General features: G+C 44.4%; 1 protein-coding gene across 3 annotated transcripts in view; it reads right to left on the reverse strand.

Moving 5' to 3' along the window:
- LOC121387428 (1-phosphatidylinositol 3-phosphate 5-kinase-like) overlaps positions 1-14,234 on the reverse strand; it is a 126,458-nt gene that overhangs the window by 98,183 nt on the left and 14,041 nt on the right. For all 3 annotated transcript variants that reach the window (XR_005959818.1, XM_041518540.1, XM_041518539.1), the window contains exons 10-14: positions 13,860-13,980; positions 12,917-13,057; positions 10,321-10,407; positions 9,564-9,684; positions 214-394 (exon numbers count right to left, since the gene is read on the reverse strand). Coding sequence is in view for 2 of the 3 variants with exons in the window: in XM_041518540.1 (XP_041374474.1) it covers positions 214-394; positions 9,564-9,684; positions 10,321-10,407; positions 12,917-13,057; positions 13,860-13,980 (651 nt within the window). In the remaining variant the exon portion in view is untranslated. The remainder of the gene's footprint in view (positions 1-213; positions 395-9,563; positions 9,685-10,320; positions 10,408-12,916; positions 13,058-13,859; positions 13,981-14,234) is intronic.

Raw genomic sequence — 14,234 nt, forward strand, 5'->3', positions numbered from 1 at the left:
TCTTTATGTGGATGTACTTGTGTATGTCCTAAATGACTCACCTTCTTTATGTGGATGTACTTGCGTATGTCTGACTCAACTCACCTTCTTTATGTGGATGTTCTTGTGCATGTCCTAAATGACTCACCTTCTTGATGTGGATGTACTTGTGTATGTCCTAAACGACTCACCTTCTTTACGTGAATGTACTTGCGTATGTCCTAAACGACTCACCTTCTTTACGTGGATGTACTTGCGTATGTCTAACTCGTCCCCCTCCCCCTGCACATCGGGCTTAACGAAGCGACTGATCTGAGCTATAATGGATGACATGACGCACTCCCAGCTCATCGACAGACCGTTATGACTCAGTAGTTGTTTCGTCAGGGCGTCCCATAACTCGGAGTGGGCTTGTCTGAAATTTAGAAAGACACAAATAGATTTAGAGTTAATGTTAATTTTATTTTATTTTATTTAATGGCTCCAATAGAGAATGTTAGCTATTTGAAAATTTTGACACTATCTTCAGTAGCTTTGTCAGGGCATCCCCATAAGTGGGCTTGTGTGAAATTAAAATGAGTTTGGTTTATTTCATATATTTAATGACTCCACAAGATCACATTGGCTACATAGTCGAGAGCCCATATTTTCTAAGCTATCCAGGCCTTGACCTTAAGTTTTTTCAGAGGTAACTACCAGGTTATAAAATCTAGTAGCCCTTAGTAACAATTGGTAGCCCCATAACTTTAAAAGGAAAAGGAAAAAGAGAAAAAAGTGAAAAATTATTTTTATTTAAACGTTTTAGGGTGGTTTTGTAAATCATGAGCAAATGAACAAAACACTTTTTTTTAAAGAGTAAATACGGTATGAAAAAAAATCTAACCACCACCAACAAACAACCAACCTATTCTACCTACATTAACTTGTTTGGTACGATTCCAGAAATACACAATAGTATTTATTATTATTATTATTATTATTATTATTTACTGTTTTTAGGCCTAATCTCATAATGAAGGCTTACAAAATATTATTGAAACATTGCATACGGTTTTCACGAGTAGAACTGTCTGCTAATCGTACAATCTTCAGATCGATATTGCATATTTTAATACTTAAAATGGCTGCAACTATGTTCATAGGTGTAATTTTGAAGAATCTTAACAAAACTTGCCTTTATTCCAAAACAATAGCGGTTTTTATTGATGACAATAAACTTGTAAATGCCGAAAGCCAATTATCCCAGACAGGGGATTGCCATGTGTGTTTGTTTTATCACGTGACAAGGTCAGATGTCATTTTGAGCGAGGTTATTGGGCAAAGCCATAGCAAACGATAAGCGAGATTTCATTCAAATTAATTTGTAAGAAAGATTAATATTTTTAACAGTGAAAATATTCGTCAATTTATACATTTATTTAACATAGTAATATATATTAATTTCGTAAACAATAATTTGACAATTTACATAGGTAGCCTAGAAGGAAATAAATCACTATTGAATTATCATTTAGTTAGACTTCAGCTGGCAGCGAATAGTCTTGATCATATAAAGCATTTGTTATAAGTAGGCGTAAAAACAACGGGCCGTGTTGTTGACTGTCATAAATGACTACGAATAGTTAACCCATGACCCAAATGAAAATTCCATGACCCGTACGAACCAGGTATATCTGGCCACTGGATTACATCAAATTATTTGTTTTGGTCTGTACTGGCAAATATACTCCTTTATTTCACTAAATCGCATTGCGCAACCACCACCTGTGGGTTACACTAGAGGAGCAATTAACAGTTACAGCGACTCCTGGCAGCAGAGAGTGTACACATGAAAGGTGGAATTTCAGACACTGATGAATTAAACGTCTTGTTGATTGCTGAGTGACTGGATATGCCAAAACATTTGGTAGCCCGGCGGACTACCAGGGTTAGACAACTGGTAGACCGAGTGAGAAATCGGTAGCCAAAACACACCGGGCTACCGCTAAGGTCGAGCCCTGCTATCTTAGCACTATGAAATAGTAAAACCATCATAAGCTATGATGTTCTTAGCGCCATGAAAGAGTAAAACCATCATAAGCTATGACGTTCTTAGCGCCACGAAATAGTAAAACCATCATAAGCTATGACGTTCTTAGCGCCACGAAATAGTAAAACCATCATAAGCTATGATGTTCTTAGCGCCATGAAAGAGTAAAACCATCATAAGCTATGACGTTCTTAGCGCCACGAAATAGTAAAACCATCATAAGCTATGACGTTCTTAGCGCCACGAAATAGTAAAACCATCATAAGCTATGACGTTCTTAGCGCCACGAAATAGTAAAACCATCATAAGCTATGACGTTCTTAGTGCCACGCCACGAACGTTCTTAGAGTAAAACCATCATAAGCTATGACGTTCTTAGCGCCACGAAATAGTAAAACCATCATAAGCTATGACGTTCTTAGCGCCACGAACGTTCTTAGTAGTAAAACCATCATAAGCTATGACGTTCTTAGCGCCATGAAAGAGTAAAACCATCATAAGAAAGCAGTAAAACCATCATAAGCTATGATGTTCTTAGCGCCACGTAAATAGTAAAACCCATCATAAGCTATGACGTTCTTAGCGCCACGAAACAGTAAAACCATCATAAGCTATGACGTTCTTAGCGCCATGAAAGAGTAAAACCATCATAAGCTATGACGTTCTTAGCGCCACAAAATAGTAAAACCATCATAAGCTATGACGTTCTTAGCGCCACGAAATAGTAAAACCATCATAAGCTATGACGTTCTTAGCGCCATGAAAGAGTAAAACCATCATACGCTATGACGTTCTTAGCGCCACGAAATAGTAAAACCATCATAAGCTATGACGTTCTTAGCGCCACAAAATAGTAAAACCATCATAAGCTATGATGTTCTTAGTGCCACCAAATAGTAAAACCATCATAAGCTATGACGTTCTTAGCGCCACGAAACAGTAAAACCATCATAAGCTATGACGTTCTTAGCGCTACAAAATAGTAAAACCATCATAAGCTATGACGTTCTTAGCGCCACGAAATAGTAAAACCATCATACGCTACGACGTTCTTAGCGCTAAGAAATAGTAAAACCATCATAAGCTACGACATTCTTAGCGCTACGAAATAGTAAAACCATCATAAGCTATGATGTTCTTAGTGCCACCAAATAGTAAAACCATCATAAGCTATGACGTTCTTAGCGCCACGAAACAGTAAAACCATCATAAGCTATGACGTTCTTAGTGCTACAAAATAGTAAACCCATCATAAGCTATGACGTTCTTATCGCCAAGAAACAGTAAAACCATCATAAGCTATCACGTTCTTAGCGCTACAAAATAGTAAAACCATCATAAGCTATGACGTTCTTAGCGCCACGAAACAGTAAAACCATCATAAGCTATCACGTTCTTAGCGCCACGAAACAGTAAAACCATCATAAGCTATGACGTTCTTAGCGCTACAAAATAGTAAAACCATCATAAGCTATGACGTTCTTAGCGCCACAAAATAGTAAAACCATCATACGCTACGACGTTCTTAGCGCTAAGAAATAGTAAAACCATCATAAGCTACGACATTCTTAGCGCTACGAAATAGTAAAACCATCATAAGCTATGATGTTCTTAGTGCCACCAAATAGTAAAACCATCATAAGCTATGACGTTCTTAGCGCCACGAAACAGTAAAACCATCATAAGCTATGACGTTCTTAGCGCTACAAAATAGTAAACCCATCATAAGCTATGACGTTCTTATCGCCAAGAAACAGTAAAACCATCATAAGCTATCATGTTTTTAGCGCTACAAAATAGTAAAACCATCATAAGCTATGACGTTCTTAGCGCCACGAAACAGTAAAACCATCATAAGCTATCACGTTCTTAGCGCCACGAAACAGTAAAACCATCATAAGCTATGACGTTCTTAGCGCCACGAAACAGTAAAACCATCATAAGCTATGACGTTCTTAGCGCCACGAAACAGTAAAACCATCATAAGCTATCACGTTCTTAGCGCCACGAAACAGTAAAACCATCATAAGCTATGACGTTCTTAGCGCTACGAAATAGTAAAACCATCATAAGCTATCACGTTCTTAGCGCCACGAAATAGTAAAACTGTTATCTATGTCATCACTATGGCATGTGCTATAGTGGTTTTATGATTTCGAAGCAGTAAGATACCTTCGAAAATCCCTAGCCAGAATAGTTAAAAAGGTTTGTTTGTTTAACACCACCACTAAAGCACATCGATTTATTAATCATTGGCTAATGGTTTTCAAACATTTGGCAATTTTGACATTTAGTCTTAGAGAGAAAACTCTCTAAATTTTTCCATTAGTAGCAAGGGATCTATTATATGCACCATCTCACAGACAGCAGAGCACATACCACACCTTTTAACACGGCAGTCGTGGTGCCATGGCTGGAACGAGAAATAGCCCAATAGGCACACCGAAGGGGATCGATCCTAAACCGACTGCACATTAGGCAAGTACTTTACCACTGGGCTACGTTCCACCTGCTTCTCAGATGGAGATCGATCCCAGACCAACAGTGCATCAAGCAAGCGCTTTACCACTGGTCTACGTTCCACCTGCTTCACAGATGGAGATCGATCCTAGATCAACAGTGCATCAAGCAAGCGCTTTACCACTGGTCTACGTTCCACCTGCTTCACAGATGGAGATCGATCCCAGACCAACAGTGCATCAAGCCAGCACTTTACCACTGGGCTACGTTCCACCTACTTCACAGATTCACAGATGGAGATCGATCCCAGACCAACAGTGCATCAAGCAAGCGCTTTACCACTGGGGTACGTTCCACCTGCTTCACAGATGGAGATCGATCCCAGACCAGCAGTGCATCAAGCCAGCGCTTTACCACTGGGCTACGTTCCACCTGCTTCACAGATGGAGATCGATCCCAGACCAACAGTGCATCAAGCAAGCACTTTACCACTGGGCTACGTTCCACCTGCTTCACAGATGGAGATCGATCCCAGACCAACAGTGCATCAAGCAAGCACTTTACCACTGGACTACTTTCCACCTACTTCACAGATTCACAGATGGAGATCGATCCCAGACCAACAGTGCATCAAGCAAGCACTTTACCACTGGGGTATGTTCCACCTGCTTCACAAGATGGAGATCGATCCCAGACCAGCAGTGCATCAAGCAAGCACTTTACCACTGGGCTACGTTCCACCTGCTTCACAGATGGAGATCGACCCCAGACCAACAGTGCATCAAGCAAGCACTTTACCACTGGGCTACGTTCCACCTACTTCACAGATTCACAGATGGAGATCGATCCCAGACCAACAGTGCATCAAGCAAGCGCTTTACCACTGGGGTACGTTCCACCTGCTTCACAGATGGAGATCGATCCCAGACCAGCAGTGCATCAAGCCAGCGCTTTACCACTGGGCTACGTTCCACCTGCTTCACAGATGGAGATCGATCCCAGACCAACAGTGCATCAAGCAAGCACTTTACCACTGGGCTACGTTCCACCTGCTTCACAGATGGAGATCGAATGCTTCACAGATGGAGATCGATCCCAGACCAGCAGTGCATCAAGCAAGTACTTTACCACTGGGCTACGTTCCACCTGCTTCACAGATGGAGATCGATCCCAGACCAACAGTGCATCAAGCAAGCACTTTACCACTGGGCTACGTTCCACCTACTTCACAGATTCACAGATGGAGATCGATCCCAGACCAACAGTGCATCAAGCAAGCGCTTTACCACTGGGGTACGTTCCACCTGCTTCACAGATGGAGATCGATCCCAGACCAGCAGTGCATCAAGCCAGCGCTTTACCACTGGGCTACGTTCCACCTGCTTCACAGATGGAGATCGATCCCAGACCAACAGTGCATCAAGCAAGCACTTTACCACTGGGCTACGTTCCACCTGCTTCACAGATGGAGATCGAATGCTTCACAGATGGAGATCGATCCCAGACCAGCAGTGCATCAAGCAAGTACTTTACCACTGGGCTACGTTCCACCTGCTTCACAGATGGAGATCGATCCCAGACCAGCAGTGCATTAAGCAAGCGCTTTACCACTGGGCTACGTTCCACCTGCTTCACAGATGGAGATCGATCCCAGACCAACAGTGCATCAAGCCAGCGCTTTACCACTGGGGTACGTTCCACCTGCTTCACAGATGGAGATCGATCCCAGACCAACAGTGCATCAAGCCAGCGCTTTACCACTGGGCTACGTTCCACCTGCTTCACAGATGGAGATCGATCCCAGACCAACAGTGCATCAAGCAAGCGCTTTACCACTGGGCTACGTTCCACCTGCTTCACAGATGGAGATCGATCCCAGACCAACAGTGCATCAAGCAAGTGCTTTACCACTGGGCTACGTTCCACCTGCTTCACAGATGGAGATCGATCCCAGACCAACAGTGCATCAAGCAAGTACTTTACCACTGGGCTACGTTCCACCTGCTTCACAGATGGAGATCGATCCCAGACCAACAGTGCATCAAGCCAGCGCTTTACCACTGGTCTACGTTCCACCTGCTTCACAGATGGAGATCGATCCCAGACCAACAGTGCATCAAGCAAGCCCTTTACCACTGGGCTACGTTCCACCTGCTTCAGAGATGGAGATCGATCCCAGACCAACAGTGCATCAAGCAAGCGCTTTACCACTGGGCTACGTTCCACCTGCTTCACAGATGGAGATCGATCCCAGACCAACAGTGCATCAAGCCAGCGCTTTACCACTGGTCTACGTTCCACCTGCTTCACAGATGGAGATCGATCCCAGACCAACAGTGCATCAAGCCAGCGCTTTACCACTGGTCTACGTTCCACCTGCTTCACAGATGGAGATCGATCCCAGACCAACAGTGCATCAAGCCAGCGCTTTACCACTGGGCTACGTTCCACCTGCTTCACAGATGGAGATCGATCCCAGACCAACAGTGCATCAAGCAAGCCCTTTACCACTGGTCTACGTTCCACCTGCTTCACAGATGGAGATCGATCCCAGACCAACAGTGCATCAAGCAAGCGCTTTACCACTGGGCTACGTTCCACCTGCTTCAGAGATGGAGATAGATCCCAGACCAACAGTGCATTAAGCAAGCGCTTTACCACTGGGGTACGTTCCACCTGCTTCACAGATGGAGATCGATCCCAGACCAACAGTGCATCAAGCAAGTGCTTTACCACTGGGGTACGTTCCACCTGCTTCACAGATGGAGATCGATCCCAGACCAACAGTGCATCAAGCAAGTACTTTACCACTGGGCTACGTTCCACCTGCTTCACAGATGGAGATCGATCCCAGACCAGCAGTGCATCAAGCAAGCGCTTTACCACTGGGCTACGTTCCACCTGCTTCACAGATGGAGATCGATCCCAGACCAACAGTGCATCAAGAAAGCGCTTTACCACTGGTCTACGTTCCACCTGCTTCAAAGATGGAGATCGATCCCAGACCAACAGTGCATCAAGCAAGCGCTTTACCACTGGGGTACGTTCCACCTGCTTCACAGATGGAGATCGATCCCAGACTAGCAGTGCATCAAGCAAGCGCTTTACCACTGGGCTACGTTCCACCTGCTTCAGAGATGGAGATCGATCCCAGACCAACAGTGCATCAAGCAAGTGCTTTACCACTGGGGTACGTTCCACCTGCTTCACAGATGGAGATCGATCCCAGACCAACAGTGCATCAAGCAAGTGCTTTACCACTGGTCTACGTTCCACCTGCTTCACAGATGGAGATCGATCCCAGACCAACAGTGCATCAAGCCAGCGCTTTACCACTGGGGTACGTTCCACCTGCTTCACAGATGGAGATCGATCCCAGACCAGCAGTGCATCAAGCAAGCGCTTTACCACTGGGCTACGTTCCACCTGCTTCAGAGATGGAGATCGATCCCAGACCAACAGTGCATCAAGCAAGTGCTTTACCACTGGGGTACGTTCCACCTGCTTCACAGATGGAGATCGATCCCAGACCAACAGTGCATCAAGCAAGCGCTTTACCACTGGGCTACGTTCCACCTGCTTCAGAGATGGAGATCGATCCCAGACCAACAGTGCATCAAGCAAGTGCTTTACCACTGGGGTACGTTCCACCTGCTTCACAGATGGAGATCGATCCCAGACCAACAGTGCATCAAGCAAGTACTTTACCACTGGTCTACGTTCCACCTGCTTCACAGATGGAGATCAATCCCAGACCAGCAGTGCATCAAGCAAGCACTTTACCACTGGGGTACGTTCCACCTGCTTCACAGATGGAGATCGATCCCAGACCAACAGTGCATCAAGCAAGTGCTTTACCACTGGGCTACGTTCCACCTGCTTCACAGATGGAGATCAATCCCAGACCAGCAGTGCATCAAGCAAGCACTTTACCACTGGGGTACGTTCCACCTGCTTCACAGATGGAGATCGATCCCAGACCAGCAGTGCATCAAGCAAGCGCTTTACCACTGGGCTAAGTCCTGCCCTCGGTGTGAAAGGATTGTGTTTTAGCATGGTTCCAAGTTTTACCTCAGTAAAACCGGGCACAGATTAACTATCGGTGTGAAATAGGTCTGTATTAACACAGTTCCATGTTTTACCTCAGTAAAATGGGGCACAGGTTAACTACCGGTGTGAAATAAGTCTATATTAACACAGTTCCAAGTTTTACCTCAGTAAAACAGGGCACAGCTTAACTATCAGTGTGAAATAGGTCTGTATTAACACAGTTCCATGTTTTACCTCAGTAAAATGGGGCACAGGTTAACTATCGGTGTGAAATAAGTCTGTATTAACACAGTTCCAAGTTTTACCTCAGTAAAACAGGGCACAGGTTAACTATCTGTGTGAAATAAGTCTATATTAACACAGTTCCATGTTTTACCTCAGTAAAACAGGGCACAGGTTAACTATCTGTGTGAAATAAGTCTGTATTAACACAGTTCCATGTTTTACCTCAGTAAAACAGGGCACAGGTTAACTATCGGTGTGAAATAGGTCTGTGTGAAATAAGTCTGTATTTTAACAGTTCCATGTTTTACCTCAGTAAAATGGGGCACAGGTTAACTACCGGTGTGAAATAAGTCTATATTAACACAGTTCCAAGTTTTACCTCAGTAAAACAGGGCACAGCTTAACTATCGGTGTGAAATAGGTCTGTATTAACACAGTTCCATGTTTTACCTCAGTAAAATGGGGCACAGGTTAACTATCGGTGTGAAATAAGTCTGTATTAACACAGTTCCAAGTTTTACCTCAGTAAAACAGGGCACAGGTGAACTATCTGTGTGAAATAAGTCTGTATTAACACAGTTCCATGTTTTACCTCAGTAAAACAGGGCACAGGTTAACTATCTGTGTGAAATAAGTCTGTATTAACACAGTTCCATGTTTTACCTCAGTAAAACAGGGCACAGGTTAACTATCGGTGTGAAATAGGTCTGTGTGAAATAAGTCTGTATTTTAACAGTTCCATGTTTTACCTCAGTAAAACGGGGCACAGGTTCACTATCTGTATGAAACAAGTCTGTATTAACACAGTTCTATGTTTTACCTCAGTCTTGAGTAAGCCAATTTCTCCCCGTTCTCCTCACGGAGTTGCTCTATGTTGCGCCAGGCGTGAGGGAAACAGATGGAATCGGGGGCGTGAGGCGATTGGCCCACAAACAAAGCATCTGCAAGTCAACACGTATAAACATTAAAGGTTATTTTTGTTTAAAGAGAGGAAACCAGCTATATTTTCCATAAGAAGCAAGGGATCTTTTATAAACTTAAAGTGTGTTTTGTTTAAAGACACTACTAGAGCACTTTGATTAACTAGCTATTTGATGTCAAATTTTTTTTAATTTTCATATATAGTCGTAGAGAAGCAACTAGCAAACATTTTTCCATTAGTAGCAAGGGATCTTTTATATACTTTCCACAGACAGGATAGCACATACCACAGCCTTTGTGAATGAGAAACAGGCATATAGGCCCACCAACTGGGATCAATCCTAGACAGACAGGCCAGATATTTGAGGTGTGTGCCCAGGACAGCATGCTTGAACCTTTGCTTCATGGGCTACTCTTTCTGATTAGCAGCAAGGGATCTTTTATACGCACCATCCCACAGACAGGGTAGAACATACCACGACCTTTGATACGCCAGTCATGGTGCAATGGCTGGAACGAGAAACAGCCCAATGGGCCCACTGATGGGATCGATCCCACACCAACCACGCATCAAGAGAGTGCTTTACCACTGGGCTACGTCCTGCTCCTGAATGAAATGAATGAATGAACGAACCAATGTTTATAAAATCCAATACCTTTAATGAAATCATCAGTGAGCCCGGTGGTTGAGAAGTCCTGTCTTGGTAGCGGTTCCTCCCCACCATCTCTGGGGGCTGCGGTCACTGGAAACAGAAAAGGAAAGGAATGTTTTCACTACCGACACCTCAGCACATATGTCAAAGGTCAGTAACAGTAACTTAGGAACTGGGGGGGGGGGGGGGGGGGGGGGGGGGGGGGGGGGGGGAGCTGTGGCCCTCTACTTATGGACAAAAGTGTAATGGGTTTTTCCCTACCTACTCTATATAAAGATAAAAAGCTGGCTTGTGCCCATTGCACTAGAGACTGTGACACCCCCCACCGCCCCCACTCCAATGTGGTTCCTAAGGGCCTGAATAAGGAAGGAAATGTTTTATTTAACGACGCACTCAACACATTTTATTTACGGTTATATGGCGTCAGACATATGGTTGAGGACCACACAGATATTGAGAGAGGAAACCTGCTGTCGCCACTTCATGGGCTACTCTTTTCAGTTAGCTGCAAGGGATCTTTTATATGCACCATCCCACAGACAGGATCATACATACTACAGCTTTTGTTACACCAGTAGTTTAGCACTGGCTGGAACGAGAAATAGCCCAATGGGTCCACCAACGGGGATCGATCCTAGATCGACCGCGCATCTAGCGAACGCTTTACCACTGGGCTACATCCCGCTGTGGGCCTGAATAATGTTAACAGGTGATAAGCTACACTTGTTAACCAAAAGTATGAACTATGAATTAAAATACCAAGTGCAAGTATGTATTTTGTACAGCAGCAATGCAATAAATAGATCCCTCAAATATGCACACCAAAACATTAAAGTTTGTTTTGTTTAATGACACCACTAGAGCACATTGATGAATTAACCATCGACTACTGGATGCCAAATATTTAGTAATTTTATCGTAATCTTAGAGAGAAAACCTGCTACATTTTTCCGTTAGTAGCAAGGTATCTTCTATAAGCACCATCTGACAGACAAGATAGCACATACCACTGTTTTTTAAATACACCAGTCATGGTGCACTGGCTGGGATAAGAAATAGCCCAATGGGCCCACCGACAGGAATCGATCCTGGACTGACCGCACATCAAGTGTGTGTTTTACCATTGTGCTACTTTCCACCTGCTTCACAGAATTAAGACAATAGCCTGTATCATTTACCTACTATTCTTCATACCACTTATTCTGAATACAGAATATAAATGCAAAGTGGATAATTTTAACATGCTCATATACCACTAAGGTTTCGAGCATGTCTATCCCGGGTCCTGTCTCTGGATAGCCAGGGGCATGACTCGGGACAGAAATTATTACCAGGTCAATTTTGAATATTACGGCCTAAAATAATTATGGGGGGGTGGGGGGGGGGGGGGGGGGGGGGGGGTAAAATTTTAAAGCGCAATTCCAAAAAGAAAATAATAACAAATAAAACATTTAATTACTAATTTATTAGTCGCAAATTATGATCGGGCTTCTTAAATTAAAAATTAACATTACTATTTTTGGAATAATTTAGCCCTTGTGAGGTTGGGCCGGTTAGGTAGGAGAGGTTGGGGTGGTTAGGGAGGAGAGGTTGGGGTGGTTAGGTAGGAGAGGTTGGGCTGGTTAGGTAGGAGAGGTTGGGCCGGTTAGGTAGGAGAGGTTGGGCCGGTTAGGGAGGAGAGGTTGGCGTGGTTAGGTAGGAGAGGTTGGGCCGGTTAGGTAGGAGAGGTTGGGCCGGTTAGGGAGGAGAGGTTGGGCCGGTTAGGGAGGAGAGGTTGGGCCGGTTAGGTAGGAGAGGTTGGGCCGGTTAGGTAGGAGAGGTTGGGCCGGTTGGGTAGGAGAGGTTGGGCCGGTTAGGTAGGAGGTTGGGGTGGTTAGGTTGGGGTGGTTAGGTAGGAGAGGTTGGGGTGGTTAGGGAGGAGAGGTTGGGCCGGTTAGGTAGGAGAGGTTGGGGTGGTTAGGTAGGAGAGGTTGGGTAGGAGAGGATGGGCCGGTTGGGTAGGAGAGGTTGGGCCGGTTAGGTAGGAGGTTAGGGTGGTTAGGTAGGAGAGGTTGGGGTGGTTAGGTAGGAGAGGTTGGGCCGGTTAGGGGGGAGAGGTTGGGCCGGTTAGGGGGGAGAGGTTGGGCCGGTTAGGGGGGAGAGGTTGGGCCGGTTAGGTAGGAGAGGTTGGGGTGGTTAGGTAGGAGAGGTTGGGGTGGTTAGGTAGGAGAGGTTGGGCCGGTTAGGGGGGAGAGGTTGGGCCGGTTAGGTAGGAGAGGTTGGGCCTGTTAGGTAGGAGAGGTTGGGCCGGTTAGGTCGGAGAGGTTGGGCCGGTTAGGTAGGAGAGGTTGGGGTGGTTAGGTAGGAGAGGTTGGGGTGGTTGGGTAGGAGAGGTTGGGCCGGTTGGGTAGGTTGGGTAGGAGAGGTTGGGCCGGTTGGGTAGGAGAGGTTGGGGTGGTTAGGTAGGAGAGGTTGGGCCGGTTGGGTAGGAGAGGTTGGGGTGGTTAGGTAGGAGAGGTTGGGCCGGTTAGGTAGAAGAGGTTGGGGTGGTTAGGTAGGAGAGGTTGGGCCGGTTAGGTAGGAGAGGTTCAGCCAAACAAAAATGAATGCTGTGATTTACACTTTAAGACTTCATTAGGCACGCTGCCACATTCGGTCTTCTCTCCCAGGTAGAAACTTGTCTGCGTGCTCGTCTCGGACGACTGACTCTTCTGGTGGTCAGAGTCGGTCGCGGTCGACTGACGCTCAAACGAAATGTCAACTGAAACACAGTATTTTAATCGGGTAAAACAAAAGAAAAAGCAAAACAGCTTTAACATAAACGTCTTGGTGTCAAACATAAAATTATAACATTTGAAAATATATGTTAGTTATAAAAGTTAAAGTTAAAATTTGTTTTAACAACACCACTATAGCACACCAAAACATGTGCCATGTTGAATACGCCTAAACCATCAGTAGATATGGGCACATTTACAGTTTAAAAAAAGAAAGTTTGCTTTGTTTAACAACACTACTATAGCATATTGATTTATTACAACAGGATAGCACACACTAAATTAGGGGCCAGATGTAGACCAGTGATAAAGCATTCGCTTGATGCATGATCGGTTTGGGCTCGATCCCTGTCGGTGGGCCCACTGGGCTATTTCTCATTTCAGCCAGTGCATCACGACTGGTATATCAAAGGCTGTGGTATGTGCTATCCTGTTTGTGGGATGGTGCATATAAAAGATCCCTTGCTACTAATGAAAAAAATGTAGCGGGTTTCCTCACTATGACTGTGTCAAAATTACCATACATGTATGTTTGACATCCACTTGCTGATGATTAATAAATCAATGTGCTCTAGTGGTGTCGTTAAACAAAACAAACGTTTTTTGACTAAATTAAACTTTTTGGGGGTATAACGTTAAAGGGTGGTAAATGCCATAAGTCAGAGGTGAGGTTATTTCATGAAAAAATATTTTAATTATTATGACTTAGAAGTTGAATTCCAAAAGAAATGATCTGAAATTATTAAAATGTGATGATGCCACTTAAGAAAGTAGACTGGTACTCACATTCGTCTCTGTCGATAGACTGAATCTCGCGAACCCACTGCGGTTCTGTACTACTCGTCTCTTCGGCAGTCGTGGCCTCGTTTTCAGTGTCAGACTGCGACTCAACATACGAAATCGCTTGCTGTAAAAAGAATTTATATTTTTGCTATTGAATAAATTTAATAAATGAACACATAAATCTCAAATGTTTTTCTATTATATGAAAAAGGACACTTAAATATAAAAACAAAAGGAAGTTGACAGTCCTTACGGTTTATTAAACAATGAAATAATAGGGTTTTTTAATAAATGGGAAAAACTGCACTGGGAGTGTGATGTAAAAGATTGAGTGAGTGGGTGAGTGAGTGAATGAGTGAGTGATTGAGTGACTGAGTG

This window comes from Gigantopelta aegis, chromosome 13 (assembly GCF_016097555.1).
Source record: "Gigantopelta aegis isolate Gae_Host chromosome 13, Gae_host_genome, whole genome shotgun sequence".
NCBI classification, from domain to species: Eukaryota; Metazoa; Mollusca; class Gastropoda; order Neomphalida; family Peltospiridae; genus Gigantopelta; species Gigantopelta aegis.